At 36.3% G+C, this 19,450-nt stretch overlaps 2 protein-coding genes across 3 annotated transcripts; one reads left to right on the top strand and one right to left on the bottom strand.

The window, feature by feature from the left end:
* The first annotated feature begins 1,922 nt into the window (after nt 1-1,922).
* On the top strand, nt 1,923-7,502 carry LOC113282165 (sulfhydryl oxidase 2-like). Of its 2 annotated transcripts, none has more exons than XM_026531115.1 (12): nt 1,923-2,336; nt 2,979-3,003; nt 3,128-3,220; nt 3,528-3,709; nt 4,108-4,177; nt 4,267-4,335; nt 4,410-4,483; nt 4,562-4,718; nt 5,466-5,506; nt 6,121-6,267; nt 6,390-6,830; nt 7,029-7,502. In XM_026531115.1, exons 1-12 carry the CDS (start codon nt 2,116-2,118, stop codon nt 7,069-7,071), a joined length of 1,563 nt encoding a protein of 520 aa, XP_026386900.1. In that variant the 5' UTR covers nt 1,923-2,115; the 3' UTR covers nt 7,072-7,502. The 2 variants fall into 2 exon arrangements, with proteins under 2 accessions (XP_026386900.1, XP_026386901.1); XM_026531116.1 differs by having other exon boundaries at nt 1,924-2,336; nt 6,390-6,875.
* Nucleotides 7,503-10,949: 3,447 nt separating this feature from the next.
* LOC113282164 (probable glycosyltransferase At5g20260) lies at nt 10,950-14,311 on the bottom strand. The gene is made up of 4 exons (XM_026531114.1): nt 13,629-14,311; nt 13,373-13,530; nt 11,769-12,123; nt 10,950-11,669 (listed from the first exon to the last, which is right to left on the bottom strand). Exons 1-4 carry the CDS (start codon nt 14,019-14,021, stop codon nt 11,007-11,009), a joined length of 1,569 nt encoding a protein of 522 aa, XP_026386899.1. The 5' UTR covers nt 14,022-14,311; the 3' UTR covers nt 10,950-11,006.
* Between the last annotated feature and the right edge of the window lie 5,139 nt (nt 14,312-19,450).

Raw genomic sequence — 19,450 nt, 5'->3', positions numbered from 1 at the left:
ACTATTTATCAAACAGTTTTCCTTAATACATATTTCTCCCAAACTAAGGTGGTTTACTCAGTTCCAATGGATATATGCCTTAATGGGAAGAATTATGTATAATGTTAACCAACTATTATTTGAAAGTGAATGATTCTATCGTAAACCATTATTAAGTGGTTCTTAAAAATTTGTCTCATTGGTTCAAAAACTTTGTATCTTCATTCTCATATAACTATTCGTGTGAATATAAAGTTTTTGTTGACAAACCTAAAATTCCTTTGAAATCATTTTCTCACACAATTTATTTCATTTTGTATGGTTCAGTCCACCCGAACCCATTATTTCATTCAAATTGGTCATCCATTGCCCTTTTTTTATGATACATGGTTATCATCCCTATGCGAGAAATATCCAAATCCTTAAAGGGTTTTTCATTTTTTCACCCCTAATTTTATATTTTTCATAACATTGACTTTGTTAATGGCTTGGATCAAATAAACCTTAACCCTTCATAATTATGAACCCATATTTGGGGATACTCCCACAAAATGGTGAATACTCATGGTAAAATGGAGCTAGGTTTTTGGCTAAAGGGGAGATTTTGGTGATGAAAATACCGTAGCGCCCTTTATCATTTTTCCTAATAATATTAAAACAAAACTTAAAATCTAAATGAAAGTAAAAAAAATAAATAAAATACACCCACCAATCTCTTTTTCTCGTAAAATCAAAACGAAAATCGAAAATAAAAAGTTCCGTACAATTGCATCTAACAGTCGGCATTGAATGCATGATGAATACTATGCCGACTACATGAGTCGACATTTGTCTTTATGATTAATACAATGCAGATTTTAACAATGGGCGTTGTCTTCATCATGCCCGTAATGGTATGCGAAGTCGCATAGACGATTAAAAGTTTGTCAATTTCGACTGTTTATTACCGCAATCGACCCTAATTCAGACAATGCCGAATGTGATTTCTTTCTTCTTTTGAAATAGCCTGTGAATTGGAGGAATATCTACTGTCGCCATTGCTAAATGATGAATACCATACCGATTCTTGAGATTCACATTCGTCATGATTCTTGGTCTATTTTTCATTTACCACGCGAAATAAACCCATATTTAATGTCATTTGGACCTATACATGATTATGCAAAAAAAGTTATATGATAATTTCTTCCCTCAAATCTCACAAAATCCTCCTAGGTTTTTTCTTCTTCTCTCTATATCTAACACTTTAAAAAAAATTTAATCATTAAAATAACTCAAAAAATCTTAGATCCCACCTTAACAAACTAAGCATGTCAATGGATGACCGAATATTCGATATCTATTCGAGTCCGTCCGAAAATTTAGGATATGAATTGAAATTCGGATAATGGATATCTTATCTGATATTCCTACTTTAACGATTCGGATTCGGATACGAACACGACATTGTTCTGTAATAATCGATATTCGTTAAAAATATGCATATACAAATAATAATATATATAATTATTAACTTGGTAAATTATGAAGTGAAATTTTGGCGTCTTATCTGGTTATTTGGTTTTGTTTCGTTGAATTTTGATATGGTATCTTTGTTTATTTGTAATTTATGAAATGTATATGAAACATAAAAAGAAAAATTAGATTTTTTTTTTCTTTTATTGATAGTACCGGATATTATCGGATATCCGGAATTATCATAAAAACGAATATGAAAGTGAATTTTAGATATCCGTCGGATATCGAATATCTCGTAATCCCTATCGGATAGGGATAATGGTAACGGCAATATCCGTTCCGATAAGTACCGTTGACAAGCCTACTTATAATTTTATAAAGCCCTAAAAGGTAAACTACAGAAGTACAAGGGTCTTTGTGATATAAAACGAAAAAGTGAAGCACCGATTTAGAATTAGCTTCTCACTCATTTTTCTTTCTTTCTCAACTATTTGGACCTCCAGAATCTGAATCTACATTAACGTTTCAAAAGACTGAAGAAAGAAATTAAGAGACAGTTCTTCTGTAAAGCTGACGTTTTCTTTCTTTCTTCAGTACTACGCCCTAGATTCATAACCGAATATGATGCCGAATCAACCCTAATTCAATCTCAGAATCTTAAATTTTCGTTGATCTTCAATGGCAACATCAATTGTTTATCATTATGTTTTTCTTTTATTATTATTTGTATTTTGTTTAGAGGTGTCTTCATCTACGGTTGGATCTCGATCGATTCTTAGAGTTATTAGTGATGATACTGATCTTCCTGATGCTGCTGTTGATTTGAATACAACAAATTTTGATTCGGTTCTTAAAGACACTCCAGCTTCCTTTGCTATTGTTGAATTCTTTGCTCATTGGTTAGTACATCTTCGTTTCTACTGTTTCTTTTTCTATTATATCTTCGGGTCAATTCTGATTTTATTAAAGGGAAGTGTAAGTTATTTTTGTTATTGAATCTAGTTGGGCGATATTCTGTCTTTTTATTGATTTTTTACCCAATTCCCGATTCAAAACGTGTAGCATTTTCGATCAGTATTCAAAATTGGTACAAGTTTGACTAATATATGATCGAACAACAGCAAAAAAAAGTGTGGGTAACCTTGGAAAATGCTTTGTTTAACTGGTTAAGAACTCTTACTCAAGCATAAAGTTGGAGACTTGGAGTCATGTTTACCAAATTGCTTATCTTGAATCGTATGTTGTCGCGTGTATTTGGTAGAAATATGGGTAGCATCTGTGCTAGTGCTGAGTTGTATAACTATGTTGTGCAGCAAGGGACCATTTTTGGTTTCTTGATGTGGTAGAAATGTGAAAATTATAGCAGAGATTAGAGATATATCAATTTGGTTAAGCGTGTGTAGATAAAGTTAATACTACTGAAACAGGTTTTGTTGGTTCTCTTTATTGCTATTATTATTATTATTATTATTATTATTATTATTATTATATACCACTATGAGATCAATTTGAATTGTAATCCACTGCTCTTGGTTTTGCAGGTGTCCTGCTTGCCGGAATTATAAGGTATGTAAATTATGTAGTACATTATTGCATTTTTTTTTCATCATCAGTACTTACTGAATTACTGGTAGTTTATTAAAGCATCATATTATCTGACGGTTTGCTTTCTTGACTGACAATTATGCAGCCTCAATATGAAAGGGTTGCAAGGCTTTTCAATGGCCGTGAAGCAGTGCATCCTGGGAGTTTACTCATGGCAAGAGTTGACTGTGCTGAAAAGGTACTGTGGCTGTTTCTAATTGAAAATGTACTGGGGAAACTAGCATGGGTAGTTTCTTCTTCATTAGTTTTGCGATTTATGATCTTTATCTATTAGTCTTTCACTACCTTGTATAGCTTGTTGGAGACTGCAAAAAGAAACAAAAACAACAACTATTCTTGCGTCTTTCAAGTTGGCTCATTTGTCTACAATATCATGTCTGCTGAAAAAAAGAAGCACAAAAGACCCTAAAGTGATGCTTGTTCTAGTATTTTCTTAAAAATAGTTTGTGATTAGTCCCTCTACTTTTGAATGTTTGACAGTGCAGATAAATACAAAGCTATGTGATTCATTTTCAGTAACATATTATCCTATGCTTCTGTGGGGACCTCCTTCTAAGTTTGTTTCTGTTAGTAAGTGGGATCCAAAAGAGAAAAGTGATATAATTGCCATTGATGATGGACGGACAGCTGATCGCTTGCTTAATTGGATAAACAAGCGTATGGCCAGGTATTTTTACTTTCTCTCTGTCCAGTTGCTGTTTGAAGAGGGTTCTTTGTTTTGGCTGTTCAGTTTTTCTGTTGTTAACGGCTCCCTTTCCCTTCCATTTTACCACCTTTCTTCCATCGTCACTGGTTAAGTTTTCCACACAAGTCACACCACTTTAGTTTCCGAGTAACTCGTGCTTATACGGTTGGTTAAAACCTGAGTCACAAACCAGTCTACGCGTTCCTCATTCTTGCACGCTAACCTGGTGTTATTTTGTTGTTTACTCTTTATATGGGATGAAGTAATTGTTGGATATCATATATGCCATTTTTTCCTGGTAGCTCTTTAGTAGTTGCCAGCTCCAAGAGGGCACAAAGCTCTTGTGCTTCGGTATTCATATTATTCTTTTGTTTTTACAGCTCATACAACTTGGATGATGAAAAGTTTGAGAATGAGCATCTCACAATAAATGTGTCGGACCATAGACAGGTCTGTTTGACATAGCACTGCTCCAATTTGCTTAATCTTGCACTTCTTTATTCAAGTATGTGATGCTTTATAGTTTGTGTTCATGAAAGATTGTTCGCGCTGTTTACGATGTCGAGGAAGCAACCTCAAGTGCATTTGACATCATTTTGGAGCACAAGGTATATTCTGTAGTTTTGAATCTCCTATAAGCGGCATGACTTCATACCCGCATCTGATTCGTTTCATTTTGCAGATGGTCAACTCATTGACTCGACCTTCACTTAAAGGGTTTCTTCAACTTTTGGTGGCTCATCACCCTTCTAGGAGGTGAACTTAAGCTTTTTGATGTGTACATTGAGATGCATACATGAATCCTTTACTAATTCTAGTCACATTTTCTATCAGGTGCCGAAAGGGAAGCGCTGATATACTTGTGAACTTCGACGAATTTTGGCCTTCAGACCTGTCTTCCAGTAATAAACAACAGCCCAATGTTTCTCATGGTATGGATGCAGTCCAGGGACTTCAAGTATGTGGAAAAGAAGTTCCTCGTGGATATTGGGTAAGTGTAAAGGTGTAAACTGACACGTGCCATTTGCTGCTGTTCTTTCATTTTAAATGAAGCCTTAAAATGTGTTTAAAAAGAATGATTTATATCTATTACAGGATTAAATTCTCAAAGATCACAAGAACAGTATATGTCTTATAGATATGTGGAACTAATTTATTCATTTGACAACTAAAACAGAATTGGAAATGCCGCAACATTTGAAACTGTAAAATCTATTGTGTGGGTGCTGGTTGGCATCATCAATGTCCAAGGATCAAATCCTAAAAGTGAAACTTAACGAGTAGAAATGACCAATGAGATGATCTTGCAGTCGTGCTTTATTACTTATCGAAAGTAGAGAGAAGACAATACTAAAGATAATCACTTGCTTCTGTTTTTAAAATTCCGTAGTTTTTATTTTGTTACTCTTTCACCAGAGGGACTGTTACCTTTCTGAGTTACAAAGAAGGCAACATTAAACATAATAACCCTTCCTGAGTTTCTTCTTGTGTACAGTGCTGAAAAATATGTTGTGATTATACATTTCTTTTTGCCATCTGTTAAGTACGTAACCTTAAGTTGAGTTACCCATTAATGGTTGAACAAACATTACCATATAGTGACATGGGTACTTATTTTTATTGATCACAAGTTCTTAATCCACATATCTTCTTTACAATTTTTTCTCTATGCCAACTTTTGTTGTATATCGAGGTTAATCCCTGATTCTTTCTAGATCCACTGGTTACTATATTGCAGATATTTTGTCGAGGCAGCAAGAATGAAACTAGGGGATTTAGGTAATGTTTTTTTTTTCCAATTATTTATATTCTTCCGTATCATTTCTTGACCTGTTGTCAAATGTCTTATATTTGACTGGTGCATACATGCACAGTTACACACACTAAATCAAGACACACCCTTAAACTTCATCCTTTAAATCTTTGGTTGTGCAGTTGATCCTATTACATTATACGAAAAAGCAAGCATCCTTCTGTAGGCCCTCTCTCTAGTCTCGATTAAGCAAATTCAGTATTTTCATGTCAAAGTTCCATCTTTCAAAAGATAAGTTATTCAAAACGCTTGACACACCCTTTGACTGCACAATAGATGTCTTAGTTGCCAAGTCATCCCGGGAATAAGTTCAGGTGACAACAGGTTTGATGTCTAAACTTCAGTCACATTTCACTTACGTGAAGGCCGAGCTAGAAGGACCTAGGAGTCGCTAACTTATCTTTAACTGAAGCTTGTACTATCTTGGTACTGGCATTGCTTTCTTCAGTTGTTCCCTAAATGTTAATAGTGCTATCAAGCTTCTCAACAGCTAACTACCCAAATGATAGTTGCATTCCGTGAGACATCTTGTTAGATTGTCTGTGCATGGCTTAAGTAATCTAACATCTCTTTTTTGCAGCTGTGGCTTATGGGTTCTGTTGCACTCGCTCTCTGTGAGAATTGAAGTCGGGGAGAGCGATTTTGCGTTTAAAACTACATGTGAATTCATTCATGACTTTTTTATTTGTCAGGAGTGCCGCCAGCACTTCTATGATATGTGTTCAAGGTAACAGTCTCTTATGGTATTTGAAAGCTGATTTATAGACTGGACCCAATTGAAGTTGAAAAAAATTAATGACCGACATTTTCATGTTCTTTGAATTCTTTTGTGAATATGTTTTTCGGCAGGGTGTCTAGCCCTTTCAAGAAAGCAACTGACTTTGCATTGTGGTTGTGGACTGCACATAATCAAGTAAACGAGAGGCTAATCAAAGAAGAAGCAACCCATAAAACTGGTGACCCAAAGTTCCCGAAGATGATATGGCCTCCGAAACAGCTTTGTCCTTCTTGTTATCTCTCCCAACCAAGCAGGGGAAAGAATGATACGGTTGATTGGAACAAGGATGAAGTGTACAAGTTTTTGGTTAATTATTATGGGAAAATGCTTGTATCTTTGAACAAGGACAGTTCATTGGAAGAAGATAGACGTGCTTCGTCAATGGCTGATGAAATGGTTGCGTCAACAAATGTAGTTGCAGTGCCCTTAGGAGCCGCATTGGGTATAGCTCTGGCCAGCTGTGCATTTGGAGCACTTGCTTGCTTTTGGAGGTCTCAACAGAAGAATCGAAAGTACTTCCATGGACACTCTTTAAAAAGAATATGATTATTACAGGGGTACTTATCGTTTTATGAGCTTTAAAAATTAGAACAAGAAACTTTGAAAAATAAATAATCATCTAGTACAAGGGTCAAGCAGATCTGCTCTTTTTCTTTTCAGTTCTTTTCCTCTGTCTCATGAGTTGATGGTATTTGCTACTGGCATTTCAGGCAGAGGAGGAGCAGAAGCGGAGATGTCACTCGGGAAAAGTAGAATATGAGCTAAGAAATTGAAACATAATAGGGAAGGTACAAAAGTAGAAGGGATTCTTATGAGAAACGTCACTCAGCCAAAAGCAGGAAGATGGCCAAAGTAAACTTGCTTTCAAGGCCTAAACATGTAATGTGGCTGGTAACAGAATCAATGTCTGTAAGAACTAAATTTTGCTTGTGATTTGTCAAAAAGGTCATACAAATTACGATCAAAGCAAAAATGAAAACATCATGGTTAACCATCTCAACTTTTATTGGTAGGATGGATATTTACACGTATTCACGATCAAATTTATTCGTAGGATGTGTTCAAATACAATGACAATAAAAGCAACCGTGTAAGGAAAAATGCACGATGATGAGCTTCATGTGGGTGCTTAGCTATATGTTATCTACAGGCCAAACATGTTCTAAAGGCTGTTCTGTTCTCCATCTCAATGTGACTCCTATAGTTTTTATACAACTGTTCGATGCGTATAACTAATACTCCCTAATTTTCTGCAAGATATGCAATCGATTTTTAAGTTAATCGAGATAATGAAAATTTGGTAAAGATCTAGTGCATATTTTTTAAGGCTGATAAATGGCTGGATTATTGCATGATGGTTAGAGTTTCAAAATTAAGATTCCTATTTGGACAGGAAAATGAGTAAAAAATACTAATTAATATTTTTAACACTTATCTCGTACTAGAATTTCGCATTTTATAAGAGGTTCAAGCATATATATATATATATATATGAACAGGACTGAGGATGGAAGATCATCACTATTTTGTTAGATCAATTTTCGCATAGATAGAATAACCTTTCCGACTTGCATGTATTTTTCCTTGACCAGATCAAAAGAGTCTGTATAGGTCGTCCAACTAAGGAAAAATATGTTCAAGTTGGGAACGCTATTCTTTATATGCACTTGCATCGAGATGGTGGGTGGGTTTGTTAATATTTGTACGAGGTAGAATGTTGAAATCTTTAAGTAGAAAGTGGTACTCTAATTCAACTTAGAAAAAAATGATTTTGACTTTCAATTGGGTAGCCAAAAATTTGTTTAATAGCTCTTTTTTAGTTTAGTTTAATCATGTTTTTATGTTCTTGGTGTATTTTCTGAGTATTTTTGTTTTAGATCAAGCACTATAGGAGGCCGTTTTTCTTGGCTATGGCCAAACTATAGCCAAAGAATATCAAACCTAAAAACATTATATCATGGATCCCGTTTATTTATTAACTGGCTTAATATGGATCAAAAATAATATGGATCAAAAAATTTCTTTTGCGAATGTCCTAATAAAATTTATTTGACCCGGTAGCATATAAATCCTGGCTCATTATAACCATTAGATTGAGGGATTCCACATCTCAAAATTAACAAAGTCTGTTGTAGCCATAGTCCCGTCACAATGATTGAGGTGATGCACTTCTCAAATATGATAAGTAAAATTTTGGAGTTTATCAAAACATCACACCAAACTATACATCATCATTATTTGGTTATATGCAAAACCCTGAAATAAAAAGCCAAATCCAGAACACTCTCACCCAATTAATATATATATATATGCATAAAAAAAACACAAGACTTCCAAATAAGTAGTTTGAATTCCTTTACGGGGCTGTAGCTGATCAATGAGATGATGCGCGCGTCATTCCTTTGTTACGCTGGACAGGGAATAGAGTCTCGAAGAAAGTTGTTGCATCATAAAAGCCATGGACACCAAGACTACGGTTTGACTTTGTTTGGACGTGTGTTTTGTAATATTTCTTCTTTGCTCGATCATAACAGTCAAAACATTCATCCTCTATAGGTTTTCCTCTGGAGCTTTCTTCTTGAAAGGGTTTTATGATAATCAAGTCCGTACCGGGGATGGCTTTAAAAGCTAAATAACAAAACTTATCCCAAGGACAGGTCATTTGGGTTGTCCTCATTATCGTCCTCGTAATAGATCCACATGTTTAGCAAATCATCCCCCTCTGTGTCTAATAGACATAAATGTCCATCGACTTCTGCTAATTGATAATTAACCCTTTTTTGAACCCACTCAGACCTATAATCAGAACTCAACTCACAAGATCAAGGATTAAATGGCCAACACATATCAATGAAAACGTCTCTCTTCCAACGTCAAATGCCATTACGACTTCAAATCTTGTGTTCTCGTAATAACACATCCAGTATATAGAACCATTCACATGTACAGAATGTAAGCAGGTACCATGTATGGTGGGAATTGATCATTATCAATCTTTCTCCATGTGTTCTCTCCTACTGTCATGACCTCACAAACGATTTCACGACTCCTAGTCCGCAGTTCAGGCATTTTGAAACCGTTATGATGTTCGCTAATATAATCAAGTTCTTCCGTGAAAATCTTATATACACATAATACTTTGTGTTCCTGGTAGTTAAATCAAATCCGAACGCAAACATGCATTGGTATCTAGTACTCCAATAATCTCCTGGTTTACAACCAAGTACTTCTAATTTTTTTCCAGTTAATCCTTCTAGCGTTTTATGCTCACAATATAGACGTTCAAGTACTGCACTTGTTCTTGTTCTAATCCAAGAAGTTTTTTCTCTAGTGCTTGGGTTGTAAACGAGAACACAACCGTGATCTTTAAAACTGATAAAACAGACCAAACCGTATACAGGTTCCAGCATACGTCTACAAGTCGATCTGTCCTGAAGCAAGATTTCAATGGAGCTCCCTTCTATACTTCTATGTCTTGGGTAGCTTAGAAACCTTACATCACTAGTAAAACAATGCCATGGTAACGTAGGAATGACAGCCGCTTCTTCTGGTGATCCATCTTGTTGTTGTTGATTATTCGGGAATGAAATCATCTTGATTTCTATTGGTTCTTTAGAAATACGGGCCGGAAAGATGAGAAGCGTGGTAGTTGTGTTTTCACCATTGTAATGTCGACGTGTTTCTAGTCGTGCATGGTGCAAATCTCTGAAGTAGGTATCTTCTTCGATTATCGATTGCCAACATTTGTGTACAGTCTTGAATCTCATGAGTGATTTCACCGGAAGTCTACTTAGTATGTCAAGCAAAATCAATTCATAACCTTCTAGACAACCATGGCCGCCTGTATTGTAGTCACTTCCTTTGCTTGTATCCATCAGTTATTCTTGTTTTCTTCGTTTCTCTTTCAAACAGGTTATTATGAATCGTAAAAGTAATATTTACAGACCGGGTAAATAAACAATCCTAAACCTAGCTTGAACTCTAAGTAACACAAATTCTTACCAAAGCCTGAACTCTGAAGAAGTTACTACATATAGCAAAATTGAGAACCCGCCGCTACAGCTAGGCTTGAATCATACGGCATTCAATAATCTTGGCTAGAAAGAAAACCATATATAATATACATCAGGTACGGTACCGGTAAAACATGTATACATCATGGTAATGTGATGGCCGATTCTAGACCAGTTTTTTTTAACTCGGCTAGAATTTCCTAATTATTCGTATTTTCTATCCAAGTTTTGTAATGACCCTTTGTGGTGCTGGCCTTTGGTGCCTTTGAATTGTAATTTGTTCCGTTGGTATTTAGCATGATTAAGGTTGCTAACAATATTCACGTATTAAGCAAAAATGAGAACACCGTACAGTAAAACTTCGATAAATTAATAACGTTGGGAGTAAAGAAAATTATTATTTTAGCTTATGGAGTTAAAATTTATCTTATCCAAGACTAAGTGGGACCAGAAAATTTTATTATTTTAGCGATTTATCGAAGTTTTACTGTTTATGGAATTTTACCGCGTTAAGTCATCGATTAACCATCCAATATATCTCAATTTTTATTGATAGGATTAGGATGGTTAGTACATGTATTTACAATTACAATCAAATTTACCAAACAAAAACAGAAAAAAGAAAAAACAGACTACATGAATTTTCACTAATTAACTATTATTGAAACAAAAAAATCAAGATAATAATCCAATGTTAAGCCTTCTTAACCATACCGAATGAAGAACCATATGAATGACATCAAATCTTTTTGCTGGCCGGTTGACAGAGAAATGTCTTTGAACTTGTTTCAATCTATTCTGCATTTGCAAGTACTTACGTAATGGTATCGCCTGCAAAATTTCTTTAATCTTTGGGATATCCCTTACAGGAATATTAACTGAAAACTTACTCCAATCAAGAACGTCGCTAAATGGGAGCACATAACTATCTGATAGAATAACCGGAACACATTCTGCGCGTATTGCTTCCACTACTCGAGGACTAGCAACTTCATATCCACTTGCACACAGACAATACTTGCTCTTGCCCATTAATTGATAGTAATTTAAGTTCTTGGGCAAGTATTGATAAACTTGAACGTCATTATCTTTACCTCTCCATTCATTTAGTAGCACCTTTCTTATGTTCCCGTGAGCTCCACCTGCGAAAAACGCGAGAATGGTACGTTTTGACGGGCGGTTGCTGATCATGGGTTGACCTAGAAGGCCGAACGGGAGATTGATTTCCGGTAGAGTTACATCTCTTTCTGGTCGAAATCCTTCTGAGGTGTTGGCATTGCATAGAACTCTAATGAAATTTTTGAATAGGTCCGGATGTGCATTAGAGACTTGGGGTGACTGCAAAATCAAAAAGGTAAGAACAAGTATGCGTTAAGCACCGGGATAACGGATTCGTATACAATGACCTCAATAAAGCAACCGTGTTCCATTCCTTACCCAATCATGACAAGAAACCATGAAATGATCGGCACCGCTGCTTCTATTCCAATACGGGTACCTATTCGCAACAACAGAAACATAGTCTTCAACGAACTGTTGAAGACGGTCCCTGGAGAAGCTAGTAATTGGCTTATAGATATAACGAATAACGTTAGCAACACTAAACGGTAGGAAAAATGCATGAGCTTCATCTGGATGCTTAGCTATAAACAAGCTTTTCCCACTTTCCATTTCATCAATAAATTGTCCTTCAGTCGAATATATGTTGTTTACAGGTCCATCATGTACTAAAGGCTGTTCTCCTTCTTTATACGTCCACACCTTGAATCTTTTCTCCATCTCAATATGACTCCTATAATTTTTATCAAAGACAAAAGAATTTTAGAAACCGATTTTACTCCAAATCCATGGTAGTAATTTTACTCTACACAAAAAGTATATAATTTATTAGACGTAAAAAAAAAAGAAAATACTGTTAGATGTTGTCATTCGTTTCAAACTCACTTCTACCCGTTACCGAAGGGATGTAAGGCTTCCAAATGGACTACATGTACAAATTTTCTGTGAAGCCATACCCCAGTGTTGGATTTCAGAACGATGGATATTTCAAAGTTTTGAAATAACTTCTGATCTCCAACATTTATTGTCAAACATTTCAAGTCCCCACAACTTCTGAGTTGCAAAATTTATGATGGTAATAAAGGAAGATTACAGGACATAGCCACATATAGATCTGTCGTCTATGCAAAAATTAAGTGGCGGCTCTGAAATTACTCGTTGGGTGAATTAATATCTGCATATGAAATGGTTGAAGCTTGACAGTATGGTAATAAATAACCAAGAATCCTTTTTATTTGCTGAAAATTTCGTACTACCTTATCTTTTGATATATACGATAGTCTACTAGTTAGATAATTGAAGGGGGTGCTCTATAAATCTTTAAGCAAGAATCAAAGAAAGTTGACAAAGAGATAAAAAGTTAGGCACAAAAAAGTAAGCAAAGGAGAAAACTCAAACATGGGTGTTTGGTGGTCAATGGACCACAACTTAGAGGGACTGCCCTTTTATTCCTTTGGCCACCAAAATGGAATCCTAATAAAAGAAGCCCTCCATTGAAAAAGAACAAAGCAAGAAGTTACTAACTGTATACACTCTTTTGAAGATAAAAACAACCAGGACCCTGAATAAATAGAGGAGAATCGGTAAAGATGATGTATGAAATTATGAACATTACCCCCACTCAAAAACGGAAAAAAGATAGATTTTTCATCATTATATATGTCATCAAATTGGGTGTTTTTCGCACTAAAAACAATGCCCCAGGCCCTCTCCCTAATAATTTAGGTGGTGGTGGTGCCCTAGTGCTACCAAAATCCTCCATTGTTGCTTTTTTGTACTCATTCTAAATCCAATCCTAGTAATGGACCCGTTTACTATTTTCATCGTCATTCATTGAAGTATTTGATTTTGTATCTCTTAAGATTGTGTCATCATCAAATTAGGATGTTAAAGGAAGAAAATATACAATAATATAGTATATGTTAAAGTGATTAAAGTATTGAATTAAAAAATATGGTTAAGGGTTTAAGGTAAATCTTAACTGATAAAAGGCATATGGATTTCTGTAGATATCTGCTCCTTTAGGAATAAAATCATCTCTACCATCTGATGTTGTTACGTTACGAGATCGGACTGCTTCTCGTATGTTTTCTCGAGCTTTCGCTAAACCTTCTTCGATTTTGTCTACACTAGTCTTCATCTGTTAATCATCATGCGCGCATAAAAAAAGTGATTAAGCTAACTCAAAAACTGATGAAAAATCTGATTTGTTTAGAGAAACAGAGAGTTTTTGCTTACTTTAATAACTTTCACAGTGCTATCAGTAGTTGCAGTGTTAGAACTGGTAGAATTCGAAAGAAGTTCATTAAAGAAGTCATGATTTGAAGATGACTCAGCTGAAGAAGTTGTGCTTGAAGGGGATGGAGCAGGTGCAGTTGAAGGTGCAGGAGAAGGAGAAGGAGATGGAGAGATTTTTAATAATATGGGTTCATGCTCTAGATTTCCATTAGTTGATGATGAAGGAGAAGAATGGAAGTATTGCTTCACATAGGATTGGTGCAAAGGAAAAGAAGATGAATATAAATAACTAACATGATGTTGTTGAGTAAGTGATGTGAATAAGATAAATATTAGTACGAGAGATGGAAATATTATGATCATGGATGTTTTACATGTTAAGCTCCTAGCCATGGCTACACCTTCTTCTTCTCAGTCTATCCCTTTCACTCTTACTCACTCCTCTGTGTTGAAGAAGATGAGAAGAGAGAAACAGAGAAAATAAACAGAGTTTTCTCTGTTTAGAGTTTCAGTAGAAGAAGATATATATTCTTACAAACAAACAATGACTCGGAAAAATGGCAATTAATGGAGGCAATTGTTTAATACCGCCGACACCCTTATAAGTTTCAGCTTTCGGTTTTGATCCGAAAGGTTTGTACCAATTCACTATTTGCTCCAACTTTTACATGTCAGGAACTAACACTCCAATGCCCCTGTTGCTACGTCTAGTTGAAGTTGAAGTAAAAGTTGAAAAGAGAAACAAAAAACCAGCAGACACGCGAAACTAACTTTATATGTGATGCTCACAAGTCCGATGAACTTTGCACCACTCGTGAATCGTGATATTACCCGTCTGCAAAGCAAAATTTGGACATAGTTTTTTATTTATGTACCTTACATAGGCTGTAGCAAACTTTTAAAGGTTGGCTGAGGTTTCCGAATTGAGGGCCCTGAGGTTTCCAATTACAAGGTATAGACGTATTAGAAATCTTAGGATTAGCATAGTCGTACGGGCATGTGTAAGAAAAAGTATAGAATACCAAACAAGTCGTACATTACTAACAGTCCTTATCTACAGACCCAGAAAACAAAACCAGTTAAAAACCGCCTACGTGGGTTTGTGTGTCTCTGTGGATCCAGCTTCTGTGGGTTTCTTTTCTTTTATTTATTTGTGTGTCTCTGTGGATCCAGCCTTTCGGGATAAGTGCAGAAGTGGGTTTGTGTGTGGCGGTTTTCACCTGGTTTTTTCAGCTCGGTCTGTAAAGACTTTTTGTATTAATAAATACTACTACTGCTTAATTGATTTTTTTGTTGATAAAATAAAGTATCCACAGTGAGGGACGAAGCGAAAGTCTTGCTAGCGGTACAATTAAGTACATATTGGGTTGGAAGCCAAATTTTTTTTTTTTAAAAAAAAAGGCTTGGGAGCCAGTAGAACCGGGTTTGCAACTGACGTGCGCCCATACTTTAAACTGGCTCCGCCTTGACAAACTTCCCCTTTTGTAGTTGAAAAATTTAGAGCCACGTACAATGAGATTAGAAGGGGAACCAAAAGATTACAAAATTAACTAGGTCTAGGTCTTAGACCCATATACAAAATTAACTATTTTTTTCTTCCGATCTTTCCATTTGATGTACCCATTTCTTGGGTAAAGTCTCCCAACTATATTGGAAAATGGATTGGTTATCCATAAAAAGCTTTCTTGTAGTTCCGCTCTCCAAATGCAGAAAGACTTGTCGGAAATTGCCGGTTGGGTTGGTCCGACCAAGAAAGGCATGGGAGTTACGGGGCGGAAGTGATTCAGGGAGGGCCTTCCTTCGACTGATACGGACGTGGTTCCCTCGTCGTGAAAGAAGTAATGAAAGGGAAGCCCCGAGTCGCATTCGTTCTTGTCTGTCTTTCTAGCAACACATTCTAGGCACAGATCATTGGTATTGGATGTATCATTAGGTTGTGTCGAGTCAAATCTGCTTCGCCTTTTTTACGTTGCAGAAAAGAGATCCCTTACCCCCGCCCGCTTTCTAAAATGATGAATATCAAGTCCGGGAGGCTGCAGATACTATGGATCCTTTTTTTTTTGTCATGTCACCGTAGTACGGTGGTAAAGCCAATAAACAATGATATTGATCACCTAAGTTTTGAAACTCTCTAGTCAGCACCATATTATTTAGGATCAAATCAAAAAAGAAACCTAACTTCTTTTTGTCCAAAAGAAGTTTGAGCTCGAACTCGTCAGCTTCATATCCTTGTCCGATCAAATAAAAAAAAAATCAGCTCCCTTTGAACAAAGAAAGGGAAAAATTAAGAGGTCGAGTAACGTCCCGCGTGCCTTTAACACTTACGGGACACAACAGGAACCTAACCGAGTTCGGTACCCATTAAAGTAGACCTGCACTGTCTACCTTTGTGTTCACCCACCTTAAAACCGGTTAAATAAATACTACGTAACTGGTGGGGAAACCTGGCCCAAAGTGTGGCATGCAAAATGACGAGGAGAGAACGCACGTGACTTTTTTTCACATGCTAAATGGCTGTATAAATTTGTTTAGTTTTATTTCGGTGAACTGCCTGAACAGGGGGCAGAGCAGGGACGGACCCAGAAATCTTCTTTGGCTAGGACTAGATTATTACTAGTTGCGAATGCGGTCGAAGACCGCGGCAATTTTTTTGGAACGGGTTATATAATTAGTGGCTAACTGAAGTTTGCCTATAAAACAAGGGAAAAAATAGGAAAGTAAATGGATGTGACAAAGAAAATTTTATATTTTAAACAATTTTGGACTAGAAATAATTTATGTTATTAACTACAAGGGGATAAACATAAATAGGGGAGCGCTAATTATTAATTTTACAAAAAATTCTATACAAAATTTTTATTAACCAAAAAATAGGGACGGGCTATAGCCCGGATTAGCCCCTTGCTAGGCCCGTCCCTGGGGCAGAGAAGGAAAAAATCAAAGTAAACAACGATACAAGAATAGGGAAAAGAAACTAGGTTGCTAGTGGATTGCCAAGAGGAGAAATGCAGTGTGGGCGTTTGAGTGAGGAGATGTCCACCGATTCTGCTGGATATGACGTTGAAAAGCATATTTTGTAAGAGCTGTTAGGAAATTTTGGGTTAAACAAGAGGATGAAAACATAAACAGAAAATGGTGTACCCCTGACTTCAAGGCTCTTTCGATTCTTTTAGACAATAATTCGACCTTTCCCAATAGATTTGGTGAGTACAAAACGGTCTCTCGAATTATGCCTTCAGGATTCAATGAAGCCCTAACACCGTAATCGAATTCAAGGATTGTACTTCCTTGACCCGACCAAGAAACACACTGTATAAGGTTATGATGATGCTTTTTAGAGAAGAAGAAAACAAATTGTTTTTTTAATGTGTTGGAATGGGAGAACATCTTCACTACTTATAGTGATATTCATGCATGTTGGTAGTGTCGTTTCATCACCAACAGACGCTTCCAAAATCCATTAATGGTGGCTTATGGGAAAAGACGCGTCTGTTCAATTTTGAATGGAAACTTCTAGGTTTTACAAAGTATAACTCTGCGTAGCGGCAAACCTTGAAAATATCCAACAAGAGCGTGCCCAACGCAATTTGCATATCTGAGATTGGAGGAGTTAAAGCAAGAATATCTATGACCAGTGAGATTGCAATTGTCGTAATCTTATGTTTACTAAGTACGGTATAGTTAAGCTCAATAAGTATCCAAATCCTGAGTACGTACCGACATCAATCGGAAGCTGGATCATGGCAGTCGACCATCGTCATTAAATAGGCATTGGCCAACATTTTAGAAACTAAATGCCATCAAGGACCTGGGATAATTAATTTTAGTGTATGATACACGTGCCTCTCTCCATCTAAGATAGTTCAAAGAAGGCGGTGGACCGTGGGCGCACCACCAAAAAGTCCAGATGCAACAAATTTCTGCGGTGGGTTCTGTTCTGCCCGTGAGAACACAATATCTTGTGCCCCAGTGTATACAATAACCCGGATTAAGTTACGATCAACCCAAAGAATTAGTATCTGCAAATCAGTACCATAATATCAAACAAGAAAAATCTGCACTTCTAACGTTTCGTTGAGGGGTCGACGTCGATCTCAAAGACCCCAGAGTACATGTTATCAGGGGCAGGACCCAGCATTTAGTGCAGTCGACTGACTTTTTCTGAACCGCACAAATTAAACGCCATGTTTGGATTATGTGTGGTTTTGCTTCCAACACTGTGCAGCTTTTTCATTATTGCTGGTGTTGAAGATTTTTCAGTTTTCCTTGTTTCAAGTCGCACACTAATGTTCTAGCATCCTTTTCTGTATCGACACTGTCGTGGATTTGGATTTTATTTGGCCATTTTCATAAGGCTTTATCATATAGATTTTCCACTCAAAAGTTATCAAGATCATATCAAAGCATGTTTTGACTTAAATCAGAAACACAAAACCACGAACAAAGAAAATGTGAAATGCAATCAATACATGCATCAAATTGGTCTTGAACCAATGTACTTTGGTTTGTGCTTAAAATAAATTAAATGCGGGAATTTTAGACGTCACACTCCTAAAAGAAGGCTGTTATTGGGACGTCACACTCCTTTAGAAGGGTGTCATTTGGATATCTGGTGACCAAAAATCTGGTTAAGGGATACTTTTGATTCAATAGCAATTTGTCCAAAATGACCCTTCAATTAAAACTAATAAAAACAGATGAGGAAGAAGCAAACTGATCCTAGTGATGGTAATCAACATCTCAATCAACCTCAACTCCATCCTCAACTCATTCCACCGATTCAATCAATTGAAGAAGAATGAATTTTTCAAACTCCTCAACAACAACCCATGGTGTATGTAAGGTAATAATCGAACAAACCCATCTTTTTGTACTCGTTTTTGTGCTTAAATCGAATGAAATCAAAGTAAAACTAGGATTTTATTTACTTTCTGCTAGTGTTACGTCTGGGTACGGTACTAGATTTTTCAATCGTAATTTAGTTTTTGAAGAACTTACGCCTAGGTTTAGTTCAATTCAAGCGTAAACTTTGATTTGCATGTCGTTCACGTCTAGGTTTAGTTGATTTCCAGGTGTAATTCCAATTTACGCCTAGGTTTAGTTGATATCCAAGCGTAATTCCAATTTTACACCTAGGTTTAGTTGATTTCCAGGCGTAATTCCAATTTTACGCCTAGGTTTAGTTGATTTCCAGGCATAATTCCAATTTTACGCTTAGGTTTAGTTGATTTCCAGGCGTAATTCCAATTTTACGCCTAGGTTTAGTTGATTTCCAAGCGTAATTCCAATTTTACGCCTAGGTTTGCTATATGTCCAACCTAGGCGTAATTAATTAAATTAAATTAAAATTAGCCAAACAAGGGTTGTTTGATCATCACAAAATTATATAAAATAAGGAGTTTTTCATATTACTTATGAGTGACCCGTTTTTGTCTTATTAGGTGACGCCTCTTTAGAGGAGTGTGACGCCCCAATAACAGTCTTCGAGAAAAAACACCTAAAAGACGACATATATCCAATGTTTCATTTCATGTCTTGTAATGTACCTTGCATAGGATTCCGACCAAAAAGTATAAGGAGATGAACAATAAATACAACCAAAATTGGTAATTTTGGTTGATGACCGACAAGATACATATTTGCCACTACACAACTACTTGTACTTGTAGGAGAGGCTGGTTGGATTGGAGGACCAATTTGAGCTCATAGGTCCCCCATCTTAAGGGTGCTGCACGCATGTGATGCAAGATGGCGCTGTTAAATCATAATTACATTTCATGGAGACCATAATGTGGGTAAGTTCTGGCCCTTTTGGAGCGCCT

Source organism: Papaver somniferum, chromosome 5, assembly GCF_003573695.1.
Source record: "Papaver somniferum cultivar HN1 chromosome 5, ASM357369v1, whole genome shotgun sequence".
NCBI lineage: Eukaryota > Viridiplantae > Streptophyta > Magnoliopsida > Ranunculales > Papaveraceae > Papaver > Papaver somniferum.
Note: the sequence above shows the minus strand (reverse complement) of the source record. Positions and strands in the feature narration are given on the sequence as shown.